This window comes from Dasypus novemcinctus, chromosome 17 (assembly GCF_030445035.2).
Source record: "Dasypus novemcinctus isolate mDasNov1 chromosome 17, mDasNov1.1.hap2, whole genome shotgun sequence".
Classification (NCBI taxonomy): domain Eukaryota; kingdom Metazoa; phylum Chordata; class Mammalia; order Cingulata; family Dasypodidae; genus Dasypus; species Dasypus novemcinctus.
Genome location: NC_080689.1, coordinates 58,662,266 through 58,687,536, shown reverse-complemented (window position 1 = coordinate 58,687,536; position 25,271 = coordinate 58,662,266). Strand labels below are relative to the sequence as shown.

The 25,271-nt window shown below is 40.8% G+C and overlaps 1 protein-coding gene across 1 annotated transcript in view; it reads left to right on the top strand.

Moving 5' to 3' along the window:
* The first annotated feature begins 1,387 nt into the window (after window positions 1-1,387).
* Window positions 1,388-25,271, top strand: part of GFPT1 (glutamine--fructose-6-phosphate transaminase 1) — a 70,555-nt gene continuing 46,671 nt past the window's right edge. The window contains exons 1-4 of the mRNA XM_058278700.2: window positions 1,388-1,644; window positions 8,654-8,761; window positions 12,070-12,177; window positions 19,844-19,969. Of these exons, the coding sequence (XP_058134683.1) occupies window positions 1,638-1,644; window positions 8,654-8,761; window positions 12,070-12,177; window positions 19,844-19,969 (349 nt within the window). The 5' untranslated portion in view covers window positions 1,388-1,637. The remainder of the gene's footprint in view (window positions 1,645-8,653; window positions 8,762-12,069; window positions 12,178-19,843; window positions 19,970-25,271) is intronic.

Below are 25,271 nucleotides of genomic sequence, written 5' to 3'. Positions count from 1 at the left end.
AAGCAGGCACTCAACCACTGACCTACACCTGCTCCCCTATATATTTCTTTCAAGGGGGCAGCTCAGAGAATAATGAAGGTTAATGTGTATCCTAGTTTGAGGGGAGACAGAAAAAGCTTTCCAGTAGAGGCAGCATTTAAACAGAGATGAAAAGTGGAGCTGCCAAACAGAGTAACCAATGTATGTAAACCACTTGAGAACGTTGGCCCCGTTGCGGAGCTACCTGTTCAGTGTTGTTGGCTGCTGATGGTTGTGTGGAAGGCTGGAGGGTGGGGCAGGAAGAGAGTAGTAATGAGAGCTAAGAGCAGACACCAACACAGGGGTCAGAGTTCCAAGAGTCCTGTGTGACATGCAAGGTTTTATTTGATTCTAGTCTAGAGTCATTTATGGATTTCTGAAAACTATCCACATTTGACTAAAAATACCATGTAAGTCTTCCAAAAGTAGGGGTTCTTAATCTTTTTTGTTTCAAGGACCCCTGTGCCAGTCAGGTGAAATGAATACTACATAACTTATTTATTGCCTACATTCATAAGTGAAGGAAATGCTAGACTTCAGTTAGAGGTTAGAGAAAATAAAGATAAGTTGATTTTTTTCAATTCAAGCTCAAGGACCCCCTTGAGGTCCATGGACCCCCGGTTTAAAACCCCTGTCCTAAAGCAAATGCCCAGATAACTTCTCAGGAACACCCTCCTTCTCTGATTGTGTCTCTTGGTGGGAAGGAAACAAACGCGAGGTAGTCACGCTAAGCAATCCCTGCAGTCCTCTCAGGTGTGTCCTCAAGGCCTGGGCCAGCAGTTTCTTAAACGCAGGCACAGAGTGTGCATCCTTACACCGCTCACCCCACTCCATCCCACTTCCCTAGAAATCAAGCGGGGTTGGGAAGGCAACTGCTGGGGAGGGCTTTCAGAGGCCGAGCGTATACTTAGGGCTTAAGTCAGGAACTGAATTGTCTGTCATGTGAAAGACTGGCCAAACCTGAACAGCGTTTTACAGTCAATTTTTCTTCAGCGGCCTTCTCTCTCTTTCCATCCGGACTTGTTTGCTTGGTCCCCAGGGTCCCCTTATCAGGTCTTCCCCTTTCTTCCTCCTCCTCCTCGGCTTCGTGGGGTGCCGGCGCTCGGGCAGGGACTTGGGACAGCACCGGGCGTGTGCGCCCAGAGGCCACCTGCTGGGCTAACAGTACCTCCCCTTGTCTTATCTTTCCCTTCACCCGGCCAGGGCTCTCCACGGCTGGCCCCGGGGCCGGGCTGCTCCAGGAACCTCAGGCGGATGCGGCCACGAGCCGGTGCCACGTCTCCGCCGCCAGCAGGCCAGCGCCTGCGTGGGCGCGGGGCGGGGCGGGGCGGGGCGGCGCGGGGAGGCGGGACTTGCCCGTGAGCGGCGCAGACGTGGCCCAATAGGGCCCGCCGGCGGCGGCGGAGCGGCGCGCGCCGAGGGGCGGGGCCGGCGGCGGTTGCTGGCAGAGCCGGGAGGCTGAAGAGCCTGTCGCTACCTCGGCGGTCGCATCTCCGGAGGGAGTCGCGTCGGCGCGCCCCCGAGCCCCGGACCCCGCCGTTCGCCCCAGAGGCCCGGGTGTGCGTCTCCAGTCTCGCCAGTCGCCCGCCTCTCGCCCTGCGGACCGCGCCTCCGGCATCATGTGCGGTGAGGAGGCCGGGGGGGCGTGTTGCGAGCGGCGGGGGGATGCGGTGCGGGCGCCGCCGAGGCCCGAGGCGCGGGGCGGGAGCAGGGGCGCCGAGGGAGCGGGGTCGGGGAGGTGGGCCGACTCGTCCTGCGGCGGCCGCGGGGGCCCTGCAGCGGCTGCGGGCCCTGGGGGCGGGGACCGGCCTCTGCGTGCGGAAGGAGGGGGGCGGTGGTCCCCAGGAGGGCGCCTGAGGAGGTGCGCTCTAGGGGGGTCCTGGGGGACCGACGGGGACGGCTTTGCGCGGAGAAGGGAGCCAAGAGGGGGGAGAAGTGTCTATTGGAAAAGGGGAGAGGACTGAGGGAACCGGGGTGTGCAAAGGGGAGCATTCGAAAGGATCCACCAGGTAAGGCAACCTGTGGAACGTCAGGTGAGGTCTCTTGAAAGTGCAATTCTTTCAGGATTTGCCTTTATAAAAAATTATTAAATTTATTTATTTTTAGTTGCTTTCTTTCGGGGACGCCCAATGGAAAAAAAGAGCCAGAGCTAGAGCTACGACAGTGGCATTTCACATTATCTTACTTCCTGCCACCCCATCACTACAGAAACTATTGCTGATCAGTAACTTGGTGAATGTCTTAGACCTCCTCCACCTGATGGAAGAGGCCCGGAAAAGGCTTTTCAATAGATTATACAGCATTTATCACTTGCCTATGTGTTCATCTTAAATACTAGCTGTGACACTTATTAGTCTACATTTAAGGAATCTTTTTCCCAGAACAGTTTAAAAAAATGTTTTACTCTCTGTATTCCACCCCCATCTGTTTCGAGAGTTAGTTATTTTATTATCTAAAAGTGTTAATGAAAGGGATTTTCAGAACTATGTCTGATATGATTGATACCCTTTAAAAATTGTTATTAGTTTGGCCATTGTCAGTAAAAAGAGTTGTATTCTTTTCTTATTGAAATGTACAACTTAATTTTACCCCCTTTTTTTTAAGGGGAAGTATGATTTTAATAGAACTTAAGCTCTCTGGGTAATTTAATTCTTTGTAGCCTTTTGCAAGAAGGAACTGATTGTATTTTTCCTGTATTTAGTCTTATAAAAGCTAATTTCAGTTTATAAAAAGGAGCAGATTAAGATTTATAGTAGAATAAAAAAACCAAAAAAAGTAAACATCTATAAATAACTTGCTAAAATTATTGTAGTAGAGCTGACTTTAGAATCAGTTCTACTTTTGCTATGTCTAGCTAGTGGAGTCGTTTTGCGAGACACGTAATTGAGTTTGGAGCTGTGAAGTAGTGAATTTGCAAGCTGATTAATCCCCAGTGTGCTTCATTTGGTAATTAATTGTTCCTGAATGATGAGGTGTCTGCCAAGTCAAGTACTTCTCATTCTGGTTGCAGTTCATTTCTTCATCTCCTTCCAGGAAAAAGGGAGTAAAGAGTAGTATAAAAGAAAAAAGTTAGATCTGGCTTAGAAAAGATTCAGTGAAGGGTGAGGCTATTAGAGTTGAGACTAAATATTGGGAGTTTTCACATAGCAAATATCCTCATTCCACACAATGTGAATTCCACAGACCCTGTTTTACTGCTGAGGAAACAAGTTATAGAGAATAAAAGAAAAGAACTAGGAGTTGGAGCATTTCTAAGGTCCTGCTTTTACCCAGACTAGAGTTTTGCATCATTTCAGGAATAGTGTCTAGAATTTCTTATTCCCTCTCTAATGTAAATTTTGAAAGTTAACTATTAAGAAGGCCAGAATTTCTCATTGTTTTCCTCCCACAGCTTAATCATTGAAATAAAATTTCTAGACGGAGAAATTGAGTGGAAATAAGATTAGAAGTTATGGGAAAATGTAGAGGTTTACCTTCTGATTACCTGCTGTCCAAGTTTTTTCCTAAAAGATTGTTTTCAGTATTCTGAAATGTTGAAAGCAGAAGATGAGGATTGAAGGTCTTAGATTATGTGATTTTGGTTTTTTGTTTTTTTTTTTCAGTCGCATAACTGATATAACTGTTCAGTGTTTACCAGGGAGTGTTGGAATGTTAATATGTTATCAGAAAAAAAAAAAACAGTTGCTATAGACACATAAATTTGGGAAGCAACAGATGAAACATTGTTGAATGTAGTTTGGTTTTTTTTAACTGGAGGACTTCTTGGAACCTTTAACATTGCTGATACTCATTGTGAATCTGTCAGAGAAAAATAGTGTATGTCTATTTACCAAACTTATTATTATTTTACTCTTATTCTTGGTTCTTTGGAATAGACTTCATCCTTTTTCTTCATGTTCTTTCATTTTGTTGAAGGGGCATCAAGTTATTTAAACTACTCACCCCTTTGAAGAGATTTTGCTGTTTTTATAAGTGTGAGATTATACCCTTCTGATCTGGTAGTGTAAATAAATGGAATTTTTGTAAATCAGGTCATATTTAAAAACAGTAAGGAAACTTCCAATTAAAAATATCCTGAAATTAATCTTTAAAAAATATATTTGTAATTATACTTTCTAATGCCTTTGGGGATTATTGAGGGTTATGGAGACTGGCTGTTAGGATTAGTTATAAAACCAGTACTATTACCATATCATAGAAATCATACTGAATATATGAAGTAGTCATGAGAGAAATAATTGCTTAATAAGCATTTTCCCCATTTTGTTCTCTGGAAAGGGAGAAGATAATACGTGTAGGCATTGGTGGAAATGAAGGGTAGAAGATGGGAAAGGGTTTGGGAAATTCTGCTCTTGGTACGTCATAAGTAGCAATAGTAAAGATTCAAGGAAGTTCTCCAGAGTAATGTTAACTTTGTTTAACCAGTGTTTCTTGAACATTTTATTATTATGTCTTTCTTTCATTTCTTCCCTATATAGCATCCTGTGAAGTAGTGTTCTGTTTCTGTGGTTTGGGAAATTTTAACTGTCAATTTAAGGTTCCTAGAAAATATTAGAAGATACTTGAGATATTTGAAGTGATGGCTTTATATTTGGCATCTTGCCTTTAGTCCCTGGGCTGATGGTTCCTTAAGTTTGTATCTAGTTAATCATCTAACAGATTTCCTTGATTGTCAGGACCTAACATAAACAAGGAAACCAGCTTGAAAAACACCTTATATTGTCTTTGCAAATTGGCTCTGTTGTGGCAGTTGCTCTCCTTCAGAGTTTAGCCTCCCTGTCAAGATCAGTCCAAGGCAAATATGAAGCGCCAGTTTTTAGCTATCTTTTCTGAGCCTGGATCTTGTCCTGGCCTCCTGCTTGATGCTTGTGGCCTCAATATCTCCCGTTTACAGGATTTGAAATGGCCCTTCTTTCCGCTAAGAAATAGACTTTCTGTAACTTTAAAGCAGGTAATCATTTGCCCTGGGCTGCTTTGACTTAATTGTTTCTTACAGTGCTTTAGCTTTCTACAGGCTGCTTCTGTTTGTAGGGTGTGTTCTGGAAGGGTGAGCCCAAGGCAGTTTTCCTGTTTCAGCTTTATGACTGCTACCCTATAGAGTGGCATCTGGCAGTAACATATGGGGTACCCCAGTATGCGCCAGAGGCTACTCTGCTTCTTGTGGAACAAGGCCAGGCACTACAAGGGAGCACAGGCTCATGTATACTTTAACCTTCAGAATTACAGTTCTTAAAAGAAAGGGATGGTTTGACAGCCAGCTTTTCTGGATGAGTGCTACATTATTGGGATTTGGCAGCTCTGGATTTCCTATTCAAGACCTGCCAGAGCACTTCAGACTGCAAGCAAACTACTTGAGAATATTATATGTATTATTAGTTAATGGTCTTCAAGTAAGCCAGATCATATCCTCTTTTAGTGGATTATTTAGTTGATAGGTGGTTGTGGGGTACACTAATTGAATGTCAGTGTGCTTTAGCACATTTATCGAATAACATTTTTCAGAAAAGATTTACAATCTATTGTATTTTTTTTTGGTCGAGTCTTACATTTTAATAGAGTCAATTATAAGGTATATATTGTCTTTTAATGATCTTATAAAATACTCATTGGGCTTAACCAATATTTTCTTTATGTGTTTAATCTTTTTTTTTTTAATTTCTCCCACCCCCCCACTGTCTGCTCTCCGTGTCCATTCGCTGTATGTTCTTCAGTGACGGCTTCTATCTTCATCAGTGGCACCAGGAATCTGTGTTTCTTTTTGTTGTGTCATCTTGTTTTGTCAGCTCTGTGTGTATGGAGCCATTCTTGGGCAGACTGCACTTTCTTTCGCGCTGGGCGGCTCTCCTTATGGGGCGCACCCCTTGCACATGGGATTCCCCTACATGGGGGACACCCCTGCGTGGCAGGGCACTCCTTGTGTGCATCAGCTCTGCCCATGGGCCAGCTGCACACGGGTCAAGGAGGCCCGGGGTTTGAACCGCGGACCTCCCATGTGGTAGGCAGACGCCCTATCCACTGGGCCAAGTCCACTTCTCTGTTTAATCTTTATCAAAGGTCATTCACACACAAGGGAGAAAAAGTATTGGACACATAAAAATGTGATTTGCAGTTATGTTGTTGTTTTAGTTTGTTCACAGTTTTACATATGCAAGTGCTATTGCTTTTTTAAGGAACAGCAGTAACAACAAATCCCCCATACACTTCTGGATTAAATGGGTCTACAGTTGGTCTCAGGGCTCTTCTGTTGTCCTCTAGTGGTTTTATCACGAAGAACCTTTCACATTTTGGAAACTGCATACTCTACTTTGCTGCAAAGTTGTGGTTGGATCCTTGCCTTTTTTTTTTTTTTTTAAGATTTATTTTTTATTTCTCTACCCTTCCCCCTCACCCCATTGTCTCCTCTCTGTGTCCATTCACTGTGTGTTCTTCTGTGTTCGCTTATAATCTTGTCAACGGCACTGGAAATCTGTGTCTCTTTTTGTTGCGTCATCTTGCTGTGTCAGCTCTCCATGTGTACAGCACATTCTTGGGCAGGCTTCACTTTTTTTGCGTGGGGCAGCTCTCCTTATGAGGCGCACTCCTTGCATGTTGGGCTCCCCTACACGGGGGAAACCCCTGCGTGGCACGGCACTCCTTGCGCGCATCAGCACTGCGCGTGGGCCAGCTTACCACATGGGTCAGGAGGCCCTGGGTTTGAACCCCAGACTCCCATGTGGTAGGCAGATGCTCTATTAGTAGAGCCAAATCTGCTTCACTGGATCCTTGTCTTAATTGCTGTGCTTTGAGGTTGGGAAATCTGTTGTTCTCTGTCTCAGGGAAATTGGCTATTTCTCTTTTTGTTTCTATTAAATAAATGTCCTACTCTCCCTTACAGGATTATGCTGTAAAAGTATAAAAAGTTTGCATAAAACATGAAAACTTTTAAAAATCTTTACAAATGTAAGGTTTTGTCTTTAATCTGGATGAAACAAAGAATTTCTGTAAGTGTTTGGCCTGGTGGTCCCTTTTTTGGGATAGTTCAAACAATTGTTTCATAGTTTTATATTTTACTTTAGTTTTAAAATGTATGTGTTTTGTTTTGTTTTACTTTATTTTATTTTTTAAGGTCAGGATAGTTTATTTGAAAATGTTGTCCTCTACTGATTGTGGTGATCAGCATATGTGTTAAGATGGCTGTTCTCTTGGGTCATTAACAATGTGTTATTTCTGTATGCTGAAATGCTTTAACAGAACAAGCTGTTATAGAAATAAAGATTTCTTGTCACCTGGAAGTGTACACTAGTCTTTCTAGAATTCTGTCTTTCAGAATGAATGTAATCCCCTTATGAGTCACTGACATCATAGTGTAATGTAGGTAGAAAAATGGAAGTGCTTTCATAAATAAGCAGCTCGAACTTACATTTCTTTACATTTAGGCGTTTACTTCTTACGCATTTTAGCTATGACCACCCTGTCTAAAGCACTAGTGTGAAAGACTTCAGATAATTTCCATGCTGCATTCCTAAAATGTGACTTTCCTACTCTAGTGTTCAACTACTTCTTTACTTTTCTGGTTCTGTTCATATTGTACTTGTCCTTTTCTAATTTTGCTTATCTGAGTGACTGTTCCTTTTACATCAGTCCCCAAGAGTTGTTAACATTGTATTTGGGGGAAACGGACTTTGGCGCAGTGGTTAGGGCGTCCGTCTACCATATGGGAGGTCCGCGGTTCAAGCCCCGGGCCTCCTTGACCCGTGTGGAGCTGGCCATGCGCAGTGCTGATGCACGCAAGGAGTGCAGTGCCACGCAAGGGTGTCCCCCGCGTGGGGGAGCCCCACGCGCAAGGAGTGCGCCCGTGAGGAAAAGCCGCCCAGCGTGAAGGGAAAGAGCAGCCTGCCCAGGAATGGCGCCGCCCACACTTCCGGTGCCGCTGACTACAACAGAAGCGGACAAAGAAACAAGACGCAACAAATGGACACCAAGAACAGACAACCAGGGGAAGGGGGTAAATTAAATAAATAAATAAATCTTTAAAAAAAAAAACAAAAAACATTGTATTTGGTGAACAAGTGGTACAAGGCATTTTCTTTTAAAAATAGTTTTGTGTCTTTTGAGTCAGTTTTTCCTTTTTCCTATTTAATTCTTTAGGTTTTGAGAATTATGCACATCAGTAATATTTATGTTATTTATTTCTAAATTTATTGATAGCATGGTCATTGGAAATAAAAATTATTCTACCTGTATAGTTGTCCAGGGTTCTTATATTGCTTTAAATATCTATTTAAGGCAACTTTTTCCTTTGAACATAGTGCTGAGTATTTAAGACAAACTGCAGATTTTTTTATTGATTAGTTTTTTATTAAATATGACTTGACTAGATGGCAGTAATGAATGATAAATGATCAGCCTTATAAGTTTCTTTGAAAAAAAGCTAAGTTTTTATTTTGACATTTGACTCACTTTTTTATAGTTCTAAAAAATTCCCCTTTGAAAGAAAATATCACTGCCTTTAAACAGTGTGAAGGTGTCTTTCTTTTGTTAAAAATGGTGCTCAGTCTTGCTTTCTTTTTTTTTGCATGTCCTGGGCTTAATATTGTCAACGCGAATTTGTATTTTGATACATTAATCAGGATTTTCTATCTTTGTTGATTTGCAGGTATATTTGCTTACTTAAACTACCATGTTCCTCGGACAAGACGGGAAATCTTGGAGACCCTAATTAAAGGTCTTCAGAGACTGGAGTACAGAGGATATGATTCTGCTGGTATGTCCTTTTAAAAAATACTATGAATTTCATATAGTCTTGAGTCTAAATGGGGAGATTTTTTTAAGTGGTGATTAAATTCTTTAGTGATACTTGTTTTGTTGCTTAGGATAACTCTAAAATTGGAAGAATTTATTTAACAGTTTATATAGAGAATTGCTTCTTAAGAGAGATACTCATTTTAAGAATATTTCTATAAAAACAAATCATCTCTGTTATTTTTATGATATGGTAGAATAAAATTCTTGAGGGCCTTACTCTGCAAAGTTCTCTCTTTTTTTTCCTGTATCTTTCTTCTTTCCATAGATCACATGCTTTTTGGCATATAAACTTGTCTAAGATTCTTCTGTCTTAAACACATGACAAAAAATAACCCTCTGTCAACTTTGTTTTACTTTAACTTCCTTCCCTAATCATGTCAGAGATCCCTAGGTCACCCTCAGTTGCAAAGATTTGCTAGGAGGACTCAGAGGAGTCAGCATGTAACTTTACTCATAGCTGTGATTTATTACAATGAAAAGATGCAAAGTAAAATCAGCAAAGGGAAAAGGTGTGTGGAGTGAAGACTGGTGGAATCCAGGCACATGCTTCTAAAGTTCCCTTTGATAGAGTTACACAGGATGGGCTTACCCCAGCAATAAGTTGGTGACACCTGTGTGAAATGTTATATGACAGAGGAACTCATTAGAGACTCAGTGCCCAAAGTTTATTTTATTTATTTACTTAAATTTTTTTTAATTAGAGAAATTATGGGTTTATAGACCATAATGCATAAAATACAGAATTCCCATATACCACCCTATTAACACCTTACATTGGTGTAGTACATTTGTTACATTGATGAAAACATATTTTTATTGTTGTATTCTTAACTGTAGTCCATGGTTTAACTTAGGGTTCACTGTGTTATGCAGTGCTATGGCTTCTTAAAAAATTTTCTATTCTAATAACATATATAACCTAAAATTTCTCCTTTTAACCACATTCAAAATATATTATTTAGTGCTGTTAATTATGTTCTCAGTGCCTAAGGTTCTTTACTGTTGGCTGGTCATATAGGCACTCTGTCTAGCACATACCAAAATTCCAGAGTCTTAGAAGGAAAGCCATGTATTCAGCATAAACCATATTGTTGCACAGTTTAGGACAGTGAACCGCTCTTTTTTTTTTTTTTTTTTGAAGATTTATTTATTTATTCCGCACCCCCCACCCCCTTGTCTGCTCTCTGTGTCCATTCGCTGCGTGTTCTTTCTGAGTCTACTTGTATTCTCGTTAGATAGCTCCGGGAACTGATCCTGGGAACCTCTGAGTGGGAGAGAGGGATTATTCTCTTGTGCCACCTCAGTTCACTATCCTTCTGTGTCTTCTTGCTGTCTCTCGTTGCATAATCCTGCTCCACCAGCTCTCAGCGTGGGCTGGCACTCCTGCAGGGAGCAGCATTCCTGCACAGGGTGGCACTCCCACGTGGGCCGGCACTCCGTGTGGGCCAGCTCGGCTCACAGACCAGCTCGCCCCCACCAGGCCCTGGGCATTGAACCCTGGACCTCCCACATGGTAAACAGGAGCCCAACTGCTTTAGCCACATCTTTTTACCATGAACCACTCTTAAGCAGGGTGGTGAGTTCTTCTGAAATCCAAGTTCCCAGGTGCCAGCCAAAGGCCAGCCTCTCAAGCAGGCTTTTCTGAGGATAACAGCCTCAGGCCTGCTATATTAACTTTTTTTGTCACATTTAACACCGCCAAATTTAACAGGCATTTATTTATTTATTTATTTATTTTAACTTTTCTCAGTAATGGGCCACTCCTTTGTTCTTTTTTTTTTTTTTTTAAAGATTTATTTATTTATTTAACTCCCCCCCTCCCCCGGTTGTCTGTTCTCGGTGTCTATTTGCTGCGTCTTGTTTCTTTGTCCGCTTCTGTTGTTGTCAGCGGCACGGGAAGTGTGGGCAGCGCCATTCCTGGTCAGGCTGCACTTTCTTTCGCGCTGGGCGGCTCTCCTTACGGGGTGCACTCCTTGCGCGTGGGGCTCCCCTACGCGGGGGACACCCCTGCGTGGCAGGGCACTCCCTGCGCGCAACAGCACTGCGCATGGGCCAGCTCCACACGGGTCAAGGAGGCCCGGGGTTTGAACTGTGGACCTCCCATGTGGTAGACCGACGCTCCAACCACTGGGCCAAGTCCGTTTCCCCACTCCTTTGTTCTTAAAATTCTCTCCTTCTTTAGCTTCTCTGGTGGCATATCTTGTCATTCTCTTCCTAAGATGCTAATTATTTTCTTTTATATCTCCTTTGGGTCTGCTCTTCTACCACCTGTTGCTTAAATAGTAATGTTCTGCAAGATTCTTTCCTAGGCTCACTTTTCTTACTTTGTGTCTTCTTGGATGAGCACTTATTCCATCAGCCTGTCCTATATGTTGGTGATTTGCAATCTATACCTCCAATCCAGATGTATTTCTCAAGCTGCAGACCTTCCTAGAACTATCTTTCTGTACAGACAATGGTGTCTTAAACTTTGCATGTTCGGAAGTGAATTGAGTATACTCCAGTTCTTACTCCATTCCCTACTTTGTTTTTTCAATGTTCTTTTTATCAGTGATCACTCAGCAAGTCCCTTGCGCCTCCAGGTATCCCAAATTTCTTGCTTTGTATCATTTTACATCAAGTCAGTTCTGTTTTGATATACTACTTACCTCTCTGCCCCATTACCACTGTTCAATTAAGTCCCTCTTTACTTTTGTTTTGCTACAGCTGTAACTTTGTACAGCTGGTTTCTTCCACTCTTTCCCTCCAATCAATCCTCTACCTGTTTTCAAAGAGAACTTTTAAAAAAATATTTTGACGTATCCTTTCTCTGGTTGAAACTCTTTAGTGCTTTTCCAGTACCTTCAAGATAATTTTTTAAAATTCCTTAGGAATTTGTGTATAATATCAAGAGAGGTATTCCCTGACATTGCCTCCTTATCCCTGTGTGAGGTGGGAGCCCATCTTTTGTGTTTCTCTGCTGTACTCCAGTTGCAACTGGTAGTGCTATAGTATTATGAACTATAATCACACCATATTGTAATTATTTTTCCATGTTTATCTTACCAAAAGACTTAGAAATTTGAGGACAGGAACTAAATTATTTTCATTTTTGTCTCTAGTTATCAAGGTTCTTAACAGGTAATAGATGTTTAGTAAACATTGAATTAATACATGAATGACTTAAATGCAATGTAATTTTTTTCATTAAAATTTTTAAATTATCACAATTATAATCTAAGTAATGGCTAATTCTAAATCTTTCTTTTCCACCTCTTGATGATTTAGGTGTGGGAGTTGATGGAGGCAATGACAAAGATTGGGAAGCCAATGCCTGCAAAATCCAGCTTATTAAGAAAAAAGGGAAAGTTAAAGCACTGGATGAAGAAGTTCACAGTAATATACTCAGTTTGATTTTTGTCACCCCTCCCTTTCTCTTCCTTTTCCTTCCTTCTCCACCAGATTAACCTTCTCCATAAATTGGGGGCCCCATTTTAAAAATAGTGATTCTTAAAGTTGAAAGGGGAGTAGCAGATGCGGCTCAAGTGATTGAGCACCTGCTTCCCACACAGGAGGTCCTGGGTTCAGTTCCCTTTGCTTCTTTAAATAAAAAATTCAAACAAGAAGCAAACAAATGAAAAAACCAACTCAGGGGAGCCAATGTGGCTCAGTGATTGAGTGCTGGCTTCCCATATAAGAGGGTCCAGGTTTAACTCCTAGCCCTGGAATCTCAAAAAAAAAAAAAAAGGAGGGATGGGGGAGCAGATGTGGCTCAACTAGTTGGGTGCCTGCCTACCACATGGGAGGTCCCAGGGCCTCCTAAAATAAGATGAGCTAGACGCTGCCCCCGCCACAACAAACAGATGCCACAAGCCAGCAGACGCTGCAGCCTGCGGGGAGTGGATGTGGCTTGGGCTGTTAAGCGTTCTCCTCTCATATGGGAGGTGTCCTGGGTTCGGTTCCCAGTGCCTCTTTGGAGGAGGTGAGCAAACAATGAGTGGACAGATGAGAGAACCATGTCGGAGCAGGGGAGATAAATATGGAAAAATAAAATAAATCTTTTTTAAAAAGTTGAAATGGGAAGAAAAGAAAATTTGTTACTGTCTGGACTAAATTTAAAACTTATCTGTTGCTTCAAAAATGATCATAGCATTTTAGGAAGGAGATATTAGGTATTGTGTTTAGAGCAAGCTTGGTATCTTAAAATGAAGTGGCCTCAGAAACAACCATTCTGAAGAAGGGTCTTTCATAGATAAAAGATATATCTAGTGGTGCTCTTCATGTGTCTGCAAGGTGGTCATCTCCATTTGGAATTAAATGCCTTCCTTGGATGTATAGTCCACCTGATGTCCCATTTTTTAATAGGTCTGATGTAATCAGATAAGTACCCTGTTCCTATTTTCTTACTTCTCTGCCACAAAGTAGCTGCCAAGAAATACATGCTTCATTAAAGAGGATATACTTCTCAGTAGTTAGTTTATAACATTAGACCTATACATTTTACTTTTTCATAAGAGACTTGAAAACAAAACAAAAACTTGGAAGTAGATTGATTGAAAATATATATATGTATTTTTAAAGATTTATTTATTTATTCATTTCTCTCCCCTCCCCCCCCAACCCGGTTGTCTGTTCTCTGTGTCTATTCGCTGCATCTTCTTCTTTGTCCGCTTCTGTTGTTGTCAGCGGCACGGGAATCTGTGTTTCTTTTTGTTGTATCATCTTGTTGCATCAGCTCTCCGTGAGTGCAGCACCATTCCTGGGCAGGCTGCACTTTCTTTCACGCTGGGCGGCTCTCCTTATAGGGCACACTCCTTGTGCGTGGGCCTCCCCTACGTGGGGGACACTCCTGTGTGGCATGGCACTCCTTGCACACATCAGCACTGCTCATGGGCAGCTCCGCACCGGTCAAGGAGGCCCGGGGTTTGAACTGCGGACCTCCCATGTGGTAGACGGATGCCCTAACCACCGGGCCAAGTCCACCGCCCTGAAAAAATATTTTTAAAATCCTCCACATAGGGAAACGGACTTTGGCCCAGTGGTTAGGGCGTCCGTCTACCACATGGGAGGCCCGCGGTTCAAGCCCCAGGCCTCCTTGACCCGTGTGGAGCTGGCCCATGCGCAGTGCTGATGCGCGCAAGGAGTGCCGTGCTACACAGGGGTGTCCCCCGCGTAGGGGAGCCCCACGCGCAAGGAGTGCACCCATAAGGAGAGCCGCCCAGCGCGAAGGAGGGAGCAACCTGCCCAGGAATGGCGCCGCCCACACTTCCCATGCCGCTGACGACAACAGAAGCGGACAAAGAAACAAGAAACAAGACGCAGCAAAAAGACACAGAAAACAGACAACCAGGGGAGGGGAATTAAATAAATAAAAAAAATAAATCTTAAAAAAAAAAAAAAAAAAAAAAATCCTCCACATAAACTAGGAAATAGCAAATTTGTGTATACTTACTACTCAAAATGAGTGTCATCATAATCACTGTAAAGAAGTACAGGTAGAAGAAGAAAATAATGGATTTAGTCTTTTAAAAAATTTTTCACGTCAGCCACACAGTTAGCTACATTGTACATTGTTTACCGAATTAAACTTATTTTGAATGTAATGTGGTAAGATTAGCTACATTGTATGTAATGTGGGTAAGACACCCAACTAACTACACATCAAAAACTATAGTATAAATTCTGTACACTGCATTCTACACACCAAGCCAAATATAGTAGGTTCTATAGGAACAAATTCAGTGAGACTCAGGAAAGAGAGTTCCCATAGGTTAGGAGACTGGAGATACATAAGGAATGGCAGCTGCTTCTGTTTGGGCAGTGAAAGCGAGTAGGGCAGGCCTGAGCAGAATAGCTTTGGTAAAGATAAGACTAGGGGAGGCAGGTTTGTTGTTGAAATGGTAGATTGTCCTGTTTATCTGCATTACTGGTAGAGTAGCAGGAGGCTATAAAGATAGGTTGTGGCCACAATACCCATCTACGAGTGCCAAAATTTTAAAACATATCTCCCACTGCAGGAAAGTCAGGGAGGAGTGAAGAAATGGAAACTTTCAGACATGGCTGATAAAATCATAATTAGTAAATTATTCTGAAGAACAATATGGCAAAAAGTGGGAGATGCTATACCCTGTCATCAAGCTTGAGCATGTACTTTTAAGATGTACTGTGGACAAGGAGACATGACAAGATTCATTGCAGCAGAACTTAGCAATAATCTAAATGTCTACCAGTAAAGGAAAGGGAATCAGTTATATGTGCTCATTCATGACACATACCACATTTGAAAGGAGTGCACTATATCTGTGTCCACATGAAGGAATATAGATAAATTCCTTGAAATTTAATATTGAATGTAAAAAGCAACGTGCAGAAATATATGTAAAGTATGGGACCATTTATGTAAAATATAAAACAATATTATTATTTGTAGACACATTAGCACAATAGAAGTTTAAAGGCATAGGTGACAAAGCTCTGTATCCATTTAAGAATATTTTGGGAAGAAAGAGAAGAATGGGATGGGTCAAGGTATGAAGAAGGTATCAACTGCATGTTTTACATTTTACATCTTTAAAAAGAGTATAGCTCAGTGGTTGAGTGCTTGCTTTGCATGTGCAAGGTCCCATGTTCATTCCCTATTACCTCCTTTAAAAAATTAAAAAATGAAAAGATGGAAAGTACAAATGACCCGGTGTTAACATTTGTTAATTCTGTGTGTGGCTATCTGCATGCTTGTTGTTATTATTTCCAGCTAATTTCAGTGTTTGAACTGTTAAAGGGAAGGATGACATCGAGAAAGGCCTAACCTAAGCATTTGCACTCAGGGATGGGGAGGAGAAAATTGAAGGTGTAAATGAGGAAATTACTTAATGAGTACAGTTCAGAAAGGTCAGGGCACAGGTAGGGGGTTAGCCTTAGCAGAAAAGAGTATGCTTTAGAGGCCCAAAGTCAAAGAAGAAGAGATAAGTACAACAAATATGAGAGGATGGGGAGAAAAGCTGAGTAAAGTAGAAATTGGGGGGAATTAAGGAGCTATAAAAGACATGAAGAGTTGTTAGGGAGTTAAGTGAGCTATCCACTTAAGAAATTAGGAGCATGGATAAATGTACCATTTGCAACAGTGAAATAGGGGTGGTAATAATGATGGATTTAAACTGGAGTCAATTCTCAATTACAGAATTTGGTGATTTTCTTTGGTGTTGCCTGACTGCTATGGGGGGAAAAGAGAAGGCTGAGTGTGGGGATTAGCTAGACTAAGGTCAGCAAAGGGTTAATAAATACAGATAGTGAATAAGGAAGATTCAAGAATTGGAAATGAGGATTGATTTATATGACACATGAAATATTTGTGAGGAATGTGTTTATTGCTACAGCAGTGGTTTGTTCTCACTAAATATTAGGTAATGCTCTTGTCAACAGTAAAGAGCTAGGTTAATTACCATGAATTTGAAATGGCCTCAGTTTAAAGAATTTTGTGACATTTTCCCAGTGTTCCTTGGCAGTTTTTGGGATAGGTACTGCTTTATTTTTAGCTTAAAAAAAAGCAGTCAAAGAAATGTTTTTACTACTTCCATTAGCCTGTTAAGTAAACAGTAATTTTTTAGTTTTCTGAAGGTTATTTTTCAGGACACCTTAATCATTCAGAAGAAAGTTAAGCCAGGGAGGAATACATGTTTGGTTTTATTCACTGATTGATCATGTCATCCAACAAAAATCTGAGTATATGCTGCACCCTGTACAGCTCTTAGTGCTTAGGTTTTGAAGATAATAAGGCAGGTTGCTGCTTTTGTAGAATTCAAATTCTGGTGGAAGCCAGGTTGACAACATAATAAGTGCTGTAGCAGTACAGTGGAGTGTACCATTTTGCCTTTACTCTCAGGCTCTCAGATTTGAGTTCAAATCTTTTTACTAGCTGTGACCTTTGGCAAGTTCTATGACTTTTTTGAGCCTCAGTTTCATTATCTGTAATAGGTAGACAATAGTCACTTCACAGAGTGTTGTGAATATCAATAATAAAATGAATATTTTTTGAGTGCCTGTTATATACCAGGCATTATTCTAGGCTCTGGGGCCATTACAGAGAAGAAGATAGGCCAATTCCCTGCACTGGTGGAGTTTACTGTCTGTTGTGAGGGCCAAACAATAAATAAGTATGTAATAGAATGTTAGGTCGTGATTAGTGCTATGAAGGGAAAGTATGATAGAGGTGACCTTGGAGCAGAGACCTTATGAGAAGGATAGAATTCTAGACAGTGGAAATACCCAGTTGCCCAATTGCAGAGACTCTGAGTGGGCTTCGCAGGCTTTGAGCTGAAAGTCCACATCGAGTAAGGGATTGTGGCAGGAGATGAGGCTAGAGAGGTGGCTGGGTTAGATCATGTAGGGTGTGAAGGATGATGGATGGTACTCTGTGTGATGGGAAGCCGTTGGAAAATTTTAGGAGAGGGAGACGATCACACTGGTTAGTGTGCAAAGACTAGATTGTAGGGAGGGAAGTTTGAACACAGGGAGGCCAGTAAAGAGACTGCCGAAGCAATCCAGGTAGATGATGGTTGTTTCAGCCATGGTGATAGGGACGGTGAGAGAAATATAGTACCTGGCACAAAGGAAGTTCTCAGTAAATGTTCACTGTTATTTATAAAAGTTGCATTGCGAGCTTTGAGGAATGACTGAAGAAGAGTGGGAAATGAAGGTGGGAAGGTAGGTAGGGACCAGATGGCAAAGGGCCTTGAGCCAAGAGAAGGTGTGGGTTTTTATCTTGTTTAAAAATGGTTCTCTGATTATTTGTTAGAATTGTGAGAATTGTTTTACAAATCCCTGTGCTCAGGTATAGAATGATTCAGATGTACAGCTAGGGTTGCAAAACATTTTCGCAAGCAGTGGAAGTCTGTTCCAGGATTTTAAGCATTGTTCTCTTACCAGGTTTGTTTTTCAGTGACCTCTGATTAGTCAGTATACAAACCACAAAAGACTGTGTGTTAAAGTTCACGGACTTTCCTTTTCAGCCTATGAGCAGTTTGGTCTTGAGATTTAATTCTGATCATCTGCTATGTAGTTCAACCAAAAAGAATTTTATATATTTAGGAAATCAGAAGGAAGATATCACTAGCTAATAAAGCTGCCCATTTTTTTTTCTGGAAGGAGCAAGAATAGATAGCTTATAGGAAAAGGTAATTAGAATATCTGCTTTCAATTCTTCTTTTAAGAGAGGGAACAGCAGCCTTTGCTGATTTCCCAGTAGTGCTGTTTTTAAGGAACTATACTTTGGTTTTAGAAGCTCTCCATAATTTCAGTTTAAGTTGTGGGGACCAAAGAAATCAGTCTAAAGTTTGTGTGGCATTGAGAAAGTGAATTTATCTTTACATGTCTGATTAAAATGACAGTGATTTTTTTCCCAAGGAAAGGGTTAAATATAGATTTTAAAAATTATATTAGGGAAATAGATGTGGCTTAAGCAATTGAGCTCCTGCCTACCACATGGGAGCTCCTGGCTTGGATTCCCACCCAATGCCTCCTGGAGAAAACAAGCAAGACAGCGAACTGGCGCGACAGGCAGGTGTGGTGAGCTGGTGCAACAAAGGAAAGACAATGAGAGACACAACAAACCAGAGAGCTGAGGTGGCGCAAATGATTGAGTGCCGCTCTCCCACATAGGAGGTCCCAGGTTCGGTTCCTGGTGCTTCCAGAAGAGAAGATGAACAGACAGAGCACAAAACAAATGGACACAGAGAGCAGACAATGAGCACAAACTAATGGTGGTAGTGGTGGAATAAATAAATAAATAAATCTTAAATACCCCCTCCCCTCCCCTCCCCCTCCCCCCACCTTCCTCTGCCCTGCTCTTTTTGCTGTCTGTGTCCATTTGCTTTGTGATAGTCTATATCTGTTTCTCTTTTTTGTCTTCTCGTTTTCTCTCTAGGATTCACTGGGATTCGATCCTGGGGACCTCTGATTTGTAGAGAGGTTCCCTGTCAATTGCCCCACCTCAGTTCCTGGTTTCTGCTGCTCTTCACCTTGACTCTCCCCTTGTCTCTCTTTTGTTGTGTGGTAATCTTGCTGCATGACTCACTTATGCGGGCACTGGTTCACTGCATTGGCACTCAGCTCGCCATGCAGGCACTTGGCTCACCCTGTGGGCACTGGCTTGCCACACAGGCATGATTTCTCTTCTTTTTTACCAGGAGGCCCCAAGGATCAAACCCGGGTCCTCCCATATAGTAGGCTGAAGCCCTATCACTTGAGCCACATCTGCTTCCCCCCCAACCCCTTTTTTTTTAAGCAGGTACTGGAATTGAACCTGAGATCTCATATGTGGAGGCAGGTGCTTAACCACTGAGCTACATCCACTACCTTAACTCATTCTTTTTAAAAATTTTTTAATTAAAAAAAATTATTTACTTATTCCCTACCCCCTCATTATTAGCGCTCGCTGTCTGTTCTCTGTCCGTTTGCTGTGTGCTCTTTGTGTCTGCTTGTCTTCTCTTTAGGAGGCACTAGTAATTTGGGCCCTTTCGTGTGGGAGAGAGGTACTTAATCACTTGAGCCACCTCTGCTCCCTGCTTTTTTGTCTCTCTCATTGAGTTTCCTCTTTGTATCCCTTGTTGCCTCATCTTGTTGCTACTGCTCACTGCACACCAGCTTGCTGTCTTGCTCATCTTCTCCAGGAGGCCCGTGGAACCAAACCTGGGACCACCATGTGGTAGGCAAGAGCTCAGTCGTTTGAGCCACATCCACTTCCCAACTCATTTATCCTAAACTCCTAAGGATGAAAATTTTCAGTCCTTCAGGAAAGTTGAAAAGAATAGTATGTTAATCATTCATATGCATTTCATCTAGCTTTACAAGTTAGCATTTTGTCATATTTGCTTTATCTTTGTGTACATTTCTTTTATTGTTATTGGAACCATTTGCCCTAAACATTTAAGTTTTCTAATAACTTTTAAATAAGCCTGATCTTATGTTCAAATAATCGTATATTCCAGTTGAACAGCCTTCTGTTAATTATATTTATATCCTCTATAGCATAATTTAATATCAGAATTTTTCATTTTATTTTCTTCAGAACAACAGGATATGGACCTGGATATAGAATTTGATGTACACCTTGGGATAGCTCACACCCGTTGGGCAACACATGGAGAACCCAATCCAGTCAATAGCCATCCCCAACGCTCTGATAAAAATAATGGTATGGACAATTTTTATGCCTTGGGATGATTGTAGAAGACAGGTAATGGGAGAAGAATGAAGGCTCTGATATTTTTTTTTTTTTTAAACATTCAAAAAATATGAGGTCCCATTCAACCCCACCGCCCCCACTCCCCCCACAGCAACACTCTCTCCCATCATCATGACACATCCATTGCACCTGGTAAGTACATCTCTGAGCATCACTGCACCCCATAGTCAATGGTCCACATCATAGCCCACACTCTCCCACGTTCCATCCAGTGGGCCCTGGAGGGATCTACAATGTCCCATAATTGACCGTGAAGCACCATCCAGGACAATTCCACGTCCCGAAAACGCCTCCCCATCTCATCTCTTCCTCCCATTCCCCGCACCCAGCAGCCACCATAGCCACCCTTCCCACACCCATGCCACATTTTCTCTGTGAACATTGGATTGGTTGTGTCCATTGCACATCTGTGTCAAGTGGGGGCTTAGATTCCACATGGATACTGGATGCACTCCTGCTTTCAGTTGTAGACACTCTAGGCTCCATGGTGTGGTGGTTGACCTTCTTCAACTCCATGTTAGTTGAGTGGGGTAAGTCCAATAAATCAGAGTGTAGGAGCTGAAGTCTGTTGAGGCTCTGGGCCTGGGTATCATATTGTCAGTCCAGGGCTCTGATATTTTTGTTGTTTAATTTTTTTAATTTGGAAAATTTCAAACATATTCAGAAATAGAGAGTATACAGAATCCAATGTGTCCATAACCCGGTTTCAGCATTTATCCGTACATGAACAGTAATGTTTATCTGTACCCTTCCTGCCCAAATTATTTTGGAAACCAATAGATAATATATGGGTAGATGTCATATTGCAGTTATCCAGATATTGTATCATTTCATTTTTAAATATTTAAGGTATCTCTAAAAGATGTCTCTTATTCTATAAGTTCTCACACTTTCTCTCTTTCCCTTGCAGTTTGCTGGGTTTGTCTTGTAGAGTTTCCTGTAGTCAAGATTTTGCTGATCGAATTCCTTTGGTGTCATTTATCATGTTCCTCTGTCTCTTGTATTTCTTATAAATTGGTGTGATGTTTATTTATATCTGTAGGTGCATAATGTCGGGATGTTTTTCTTTTTTTTTGTTGTTATTGGCAGCCATTAATGATCATTGCCAAGATTAATTAATTCCTTAGTGTAAAAGGGTGAGAGTCTAATGCTATCATTCTTTTATTACCTGGAATACTTCAATAAAGAGAAACCTCTGCCTATCAACTGCTTGGTTTTACTCTAAGGTACAGATTGTATAGGAAAGGCAGGATAAATGTTTGATTCTTTCCTTTTTTTTTTTTTTTTAAGATTTATTTATTTATTTCTCTCCCTTTCCCTACCCCCCCCCCCACTCCAGTTGTCTGTTCTGTGTTCCATTTGCTGTGTGTTCTTCTGTGTCCGCTTCTATTGCTGTATTGTTGTCAGCGGCACCAGGAATCTGTCTTTTCTTGTTGCGTCATCTTGCTGTGTCAGCTCTCCGTGTGTGCGGCCGCTACTCCTAGGCAGGCTAAACTTTCTTTTGTGCTAGGTGGCTCTCCTTATGGAGCACACTCGTTGCATGTGGGGCTCCCCTACGCGGGGACACCCCTGCGTGGCACGGCACTCCTTGCGCACATCAGCACTGTGCATGGGCCAGCTCCACACGGGTCAAGGCGGCCCGGGGTTTGAACCGCGGTTCTCCCATGTGGTAGACGGATGCCCTATCCATTGGGCCAAGTCCACTTCCCATGATTCTTTCCTTTTATTTACCATTTTTAAAAAGCAAATATGTTCTGATGTTCACTTAAGGTGAGCAATGAGGGTTTTTTTGTGTGACTGTCATAAACTCATATATTTTATTTTTTTCAAAACGCTGAAGTAATTATCCACAATAATGAACAAAGTTTCCCATGTTTGACCACTGGGAGCTTACTCAGTTTGGTTTCTGAGTCCTTTTGACATGAACCCAGTAGACTCGGTAGTCCCTGTTACTTTCTGGTAAGCCAAGATATTCTAGGCTCATCTAATCCTGCCCTAGACCTGGAAGCAGTCATTTCTTCAGGGAGCCCTAGTTTCTTTTAGTGGAAATTGGCTTTTTTCCCCATTTAACAAGTATTTGTTGAATGTCTCTTGTGTGCCAAGCACTGTGCTAGACACAGAGGACAAACACTAATTCCAACTAAGAGAATCACAGTTCAGTGGTGAGAAGTACCCAAGTGTGGCTGTCATGTATGTCAGTATGGCCTCTGCTCCCCCTCTGTCTCTTCTCCCTTCCTCCTCCACCCATGCCCACCAGCCAGGCTAGGCAGCCTGAGCTTCAAGAACAGTTCCAGACATACAAATTCAGGGTCCTGTGAACTGTAGCAGTACCACTCATTCATTATTTTCACATCTCCCTGTAACCTGTTCCTTGCCATTTCTTTATATATATATGTTTTAGCTTTTTACTTTGAAATAATTTTAAACTTACAAGACAGTTGTAAAACTAAGACAAATCTCATATAGAAAACTCCAACTTACCACTACCCCCTAATACTCAGATCCATCAACTTTTCTTTTTAGATTTATTTTTTAGAGCAGCTGTAGGATTATAGAAAAATCATACAGTTAGTAGAGTTCTCATAAGTCAGCCCCGTTTCCTTCTCCCTTCATTTCCCCCTATTATTAACATTTTGAATTAGTATAGTACCTTTGTTACATTGATGAAACAATATTGTTATAATTATACTATTAACTATAGTCCATAGGTAACATTAGGGTTCAGTGTGTTGTACATTCCCATATTTTTTTAAAAAAGATTCTAGTGATATATTTATAACCTGAAATTTCCCATTTTAACCACTTTCATGTATATAGTTCCCTGGTTTAATTACATTCATAGTGCTGTGCTACCATCATCACCAGCCATTACTTAAACTTTTCAGTCACCCCAAACAAACTCTGTACCCATTTAAGTATTAATTCTCCATTCCCCCCACCCCCACCCCTACCCTTGATAAACCTGTATTCTAATTTCAGAATATATTTGCATTTTCTAATTATTTCATAAAAGTGAGATCATACATTTGTCCTTTTGTGTCTGGCTTATTACACTCAACATGATGTCTTTAAGGTTCATGGTGTCACATCTATCAGAATTTCATTCCTTTTTATGTCCGAATAATAAATGTTTCTTTGTATGTGTACACTACATGTTTTTAATCCATTCTTCTGTTGATGGACAGTTGGGCTGCTTCCAGCTTTTGGCTGTTGTGCACATCGGTGTGCAGACAGATCCACCAACTTTTAAACATTTTGCCATATCAGTCTTTCTTCTCTTCCCTCCGTCTCTTCATCCCTCCCTCCTGTGAAGCCATTTTCTAAACATTTGAGAATAGGTGTATACCTAAAGCTCCTTGGACACTTAATACTTTCATGTACAGAAAATGGTAAAGACTACTGGGTGCTGAAGTGCTCAGTGAACTTAGGCCTTTTTGGTGGGCAGTGCCAGGAAGTATATGTATATGTGTTTTCATTTTAAAGAGTGGAATTATACAATATATATCATTTTGTGTCTGGTTTGTTTCATTTAGCATGATGATTTCAAGATTCATCCATGTAGCATTTTATCAGTGGTTCTTAATTTTTTATGATTTTTTTTTTACTGAATAATACTGCATTGTATATGTATATACCACATTTTATTTATCTGTTGATAGACACTTGAGTTGTTTCCACTTTTTGGCTATTTTGAATAATGTTGCTGTGAACAGTGGTATACCATTACCTTTTGAGCCTCTGGTTTAAATTCTTTGGGGTATATATGTCTGAGTGGAAATGCTGGACCATATGGTAATTCTGTTTAACTTTTTGAAGAACTACTAAACTTCACAGATGCTGTACCGTTTTACATTTCCACAAGTAATGCTCAATGTTTCCAGTTTCTCAGCATCCTTGGCAACACATTATTATTTTTTAAATAGTAGCCATCCTAGTGAGTATGAAGTGGTATCTTGTTTCAATTTGCATTTTCCTAATGGCTAATGATATTGAGCATCTTTTCATGTGCTTATTGGCCCTTTGTATTTCTTCTTCGTTCTGTCTTGTTGAATTTCTTTTAAAATTCTGGATAGTTAGCCTGAGATATATATAATTTGCAGCTATTTTCTCTTGTTTTGTAGATAGTCTTTTCACTTTCTTGATAATGTCCTTTGATACATAAAAGTTTTAAATTTTGATGAAGTCTCATTTATCTATATTTTTGTTGTTGTTGCTTGTGCTTTTGGCATCATATCTAAGAAATCATTGCCAAATCCAAGGTCATGAAGATTTTCCAATATGTTTATTCCTGGGGTTTTATGGTTTTACCTCTTATATTTATATCCTTCTATTTCAAGTTAATTTTTTATGTGATGTGAGGTAGAGGTTGGACTTCATTCCTTTGCATGTGGATATCTGGCTTTTCCAGTAACATTTGTTGAAAAGAGGTTGCAAAGTTTTTACTTAACCTCATTGATTGTAAATCTGTATTTTCTTTCTTCTATACCCCAAAATTCTGTTCTTAACACCAGCACTGTACTTATTTGAATTGCCCCATGATTAACACCCAACAGACTAATAATATCAAACCTACTAGCAGTATGTTTACTGAAAACTGTTTAAGATTTTTATTTGTTTGTTTGTCCTTAGGATATATCCCTCTAGAGATATGTAATAAAATTACTGTGTTTTAGAGTCTCTTAGAATAGTTCTTCTCTGTGTGGTCATGCTTCCAGCTGGATACAGGGTTATGTTATTATGTTTCATTTTATTTGATTTTGAGAGATTGATTTTAAAATGTCAGTTATAATTATTTAAAATATTTGCATGGTTCTTCATTTACACTTATAAAGCAAGGTATGTTAAAAAAGTATTTTTCTCCATATAGCAACTTTATTTATAGAGAAGTTTTAGAATGTACAAAAATTATATCTAAAGTATAGGGGATTCCCATATACCCTCTCCCTCCTCCTTCCACATTTTCCCCATTAACATCTTACATCATTTATTACAGTTGATGAACAAATATTGAAGCTTTGCTATTAACCAAGGTCTACAGTTTAAAGTTTTATAGAATTTGACAAAATGTGTAATGGCCTGTATCCTTCATTGCAAAGTCATGCAGAACAATTCCAATGTCCTAAAAATGCCCTATGTTCCACCTATTCTTTCTTCCCCTTTCCCTTAGAACCTCTGATAGCCACTATCTTTATATCAACGTTACAAATTCTTCTGTTACGGCAATAATAAGAAGTCTACTTTGGTATGTGGT